Source organism: Sinocyclocheilus grahami, unplaced genomic scaffold, assembly GCF_001515645.1.
Source record: "Sinocyclocheilus grahami isolate Dianchi unplaced genomic scaffold, SAMN03320097.WGS_v1.1 scaffold1530.1, whole genome shotgun sequence".
NCBI lineage: Eukaryota > Metazoa > Chordata > Actinopteri > Cypriniformes > Cyprinidae > Sinocyclocheilus > Sinocyclocheilus grahami.
The window spans coordinates 154,809-158,803 of record NW_015506709.1 but is presented as its reverse complement, the minus strand read 5'-3'; the positions used below and the strand labels follow the sequence as shown (position 1 = coordinate 158,803).

Sequence of the window (3,995 nt, the reverse complement as noted above, 5' to 3'; positions counted from 1 at the left end):
TGTGTGTGTGTGTCTCTCTGTGTGTGTGTGTGTGTGTGTGTGTACCTGGTATTCATCACGTTATGGGGACCAAATTACATGTTTCTGGTCCCCATGAGGAAACAAGCTTATAAATCACACCGAATGGAGTGTATTGAAAATCTGAAATAGCACAAAGTCTCCTGTGAGGGGTAGGTTTAGGGGTAGGGTTGGTGTAGGGCAATAGAATATACGGTCTGTACAGTATAAAAACCATTACCCCTATGGAGAGTCCCCACAATTCACAAAAACAAACGTGTGTGTGTGTGTGTACCTGTCGTTGATGGTCCAGTTGAGGCAGAGGTTGAGGGACGTCAGTTTCCTGCACTTTCTCACCACCTCCATCACAGTCTCGTTGTTGAGCTCAGAGATGTGCCGCAGGTCCAGACTGCTCAGGTGCTGCAGCTGCAGGTCACACACACACACACACACACAGACAGAGACACACACACACACACAGAGACCCACACACACAGAGACACACGCGCACGCACGCACACACACACACACACACACACACAGAGTCAGCACGTCCTGTGAAGCACATTAGTCACTGAACACTAAAGCGTCCCATTATCATCTCTGTATGACTGTGTTTGACCTCGACTGAATGAAATGAAGCGTCTCACCTGCTCTTTATGGAATAGAGTGCAACATTCGAAATACAATAAAGTACAACAATCTCTTAATTCAAAAGAGAAACATGATTTTGCATGATGTGAAACCCCTTAAAATGTCACTCACCCTGCTAAATAAATAAATAATATTTTTTTTCAAGTATTTTTGTCCTGATTTCTAGTAACAAATATCTAAACATTCTTAAATCAAGATAGAAAATGACTTAAAATATAGTCTTGTTTTATGATTATTTTTTTTTCATAATTTTTAATTTCATAAAAGTTTTTGCTTAAATTGAGAGAAAAGTGCTAAATTAATTTGTGTGTGATGTGTGTACGTTCTCTGGCATAGTAGACATAGATATATACAAGTAGATTCCGCGGCCCATAGAAACAGTCACTAATGAGGAATCTACTTATATATATATATATATACTGTATATATCTATGTCTACTATGCCAGAGCACGTACACGCGTCACGCGCCGGCTGTTGAGAAAGCACTCAGGACAGTTGGACATTGCGGTGAATCAGAGGTAAAAAACGCTATAAATACTGTTCAGTTTCTTGCACAGACCGATCGTTTCGTGTCTTAAGACCACCACACACACACACACACACACACACACACACACACACACACACACACACACACACACCACACCACACCACACCACACCACACACACACACACACACATGATGTGGTCCTTATAAATCTCTTAACAGTGGTCGGGTGATCGACTTTGGTTGACACAGCGACCATATCAAGCAGCTCACTTACTGTTCAGCTAAACTTGAAATTGTAAGAAAAAAAATTATATTTATCATTGTTAAATGAAGAAAATAAATCTATCAGATGAAATGAGTTTTGATTTGAGATCAAAATGAATGGATACTATTGGTTGTGGGCACAAGGAACACAAGGAACAAGGAAGCTGATTGGCCATTGAAACTTCACATGTTAAACAGAACCAGGTGTGATTGTTTGATTATCAGTGTGCAGAAGGATCTCTGTTGGCAAAGTGAATGTGCTTCTCCTACCCAAGTTGGTGTTGATGCTGGTTCTAAAACCAAAGGAGAAAGATTGCTAAAGCATGCACGGATGTAGCCATCAAGTTTGGAGTAAACCACATGCTGAGTTTGTTCAAAGACAGCTGGGGAAAGCCACAATGTGTTCATCAACTTTGAGATGCTACTGTTAGGATAAAAACTAATTTCTTTAGTGACTACAGACTGTTTAAAAGACCAATTGTGAATGTCTTGCAAGTTGTTTGTTAATGCTAGTGGGTTTAGCATCTAATATGCTAACTGGCCATGTGCAGTAAATGCTTTTGATTTAGTGTTGCTGTTGAACCGCTATGTACTGTACTTTGATTTGTGAGTATTCTAGTAGCATTGGTTGTAGTTTAAATGAGTTAAGCATCCTTAAGTGACCGCATTACTGTGTGTAGTGACATATTTATATATTTTCTCTGTATAGGTTATTGAGCTAAGCATCTGAATTAAACTCTGAGAATAAGCAAAGGAAGATGAAGTTGTTGCTGAAAGATTTTCAATAAATTGCTTCGATGAAGAATCAGATGTTTTGAGTTACTCCATGCACCCTCTGAAGTTGATAAAAGCCTTTTCCAAGTTTGGGCAGACATTGAGGCTGAGAAGAATCCCTAAATAACTTGACAATTACACATGCAGGGATGCGGCAGCGTTGTTTGCTAAATAAAAGAGCCGCAGCAAACACGGCTCTACAGACAACACCGTTTCTGTCAGACACATTAAAGGGACAGTTACTGTACATGTGCTCACCCTCAGGATCAGCCGAGAGCAGGATGAGTTTGTTTCTTCATCAGGTTTGGAGAAATGTAGCATTGCATCAGTGTCTCACTGCAAGTGAATGGGTGCCGTCAGAATGAGAGTCCAAACAGCTGATAAAAACATCACAATAATCCACAGCACTCCAGTCCATCAGTGAACATCTGGAGAAGACAAAAGCTGAAACACATCCAGCATTAAGACGCTTTTAACTAAAATACAAGTCCATAATCCATAATAACTCTTCCTCCAGTGAGTCAGTGTTCTGGTGTGAATCAGGAGAGAAATCTGCACAGATCAAGCAGCGTTTAAACAGCTCTAAACACATATGTGGCTGGATTTTGATGCGAGAGACAACAGCAGATGCACTTTTTCACTGGAGGAAGAGTTATTATGGATTATAGACTCTATGGTATTTGAGTTAAAAACGTCTTAATGCTGGATTAGTTTCAGCTTTTGTCTTCTCCAGATGTTCACTGATGGACTGGAGTGCTGTGGATTACTTGTGATGTTTTTATCAGCTGTTTGGACTCTCATTCTGACGGCACCCATTCACTTGCAGTGAGACACTGATGCAGTGATACATTTCTACAAACCTGATGAAGAAACAAACTCTTTACAGGGTTAAAACACTAAGAATGAAGCTGCTAAACCAGACTTTCAAAAGCTGAATTCCCTTTCTCTAGTTTTGCTTCTTTGCTCATTAAAATGACTGAAGTTACCAAGCGAAACCAATTTTTCTTCTCTTATTAATAGTGGCTTAAACCAACACATTTAATTCATCAGAGTATTAAGGTCAGTCCTATATGTGATCTAAAGGTCTCTAGTGAAGGAAATGTGTTTGTTTTACACTAATATTAATTATTAAAGCAGCATTGATTATTCTGGACTTCATTATCTACAGAGGAGACCACGGTTAAACAAATACAAATAAAAAAACGTCCAGCGTAATTTGACGTTGTGTCCAATCTGGAGCTCGACCTGAAATGAGTTTAACAGCCCGGGTGTAAATAATAGAAATCTCATTAAAGTCTTTTTTATTATTCCAAACGCAGATATATACAGTGGGTACGGAAAGTATTCAGACCCCCTTAAATTTTTCACTCTTTGTTATATTGCAGCCATTTGCTAAAATCATTTAAGTTCATTTTTTTTCCTCATTAATGTACACACAGCACCCCATATTGACAGAAAAACACAGAATTGTTGACATTTTTGCAGATTTATTAAAAAAGAAAAACTGAAATATCACATGGTCCTAAGTATTCAGACCCTTTGCTGTGACACTCATATATTTAACTCAGGTGCTGTCCATTTCTTCTGATCATCCTTGAGATGGTTCTACACCTTCATTTGAGTCCAGCTGTGTTTGATTATACTGATTGGACTTGATTAGGAAAGCCACACACCTGTCTATATAAGACCTTACAGCTCACAGTGCATGTCAGAGCAAATGAGAATCATGAAGTCAAAGGAACTGCCTGAAGAGCTCAGAGACAGAATTGTGGCAAGGCACAGATCTGGCCAAGGCTACAAAAAAAATTCTGCTG

The 3,995-nt window shown here is 39.2% G+C and overlaps 1 protein-coding gene across 1 annotated transcript in view; it reads right to left on the bottom strand.

The window, feature by feature from the left end:
• Positions 1-3,995, bottom strand: part of LOC107570989 (F-box/LRR-repeat protein 17-like) — a 99,576-nt gene that overhangs the window by 3,170 nt on the left and 92,411 nt on the right. Inside the window, exon 5 of the mRNA XM_016257273.1 lies at positions 293-423. Within this exon, the coding sequence (XP_016112759.1) occupies positions 293-423 (131 nt within the window). The remainder of the gene's footprint in view (positions 1-292; positions 424-3,995) is intronic.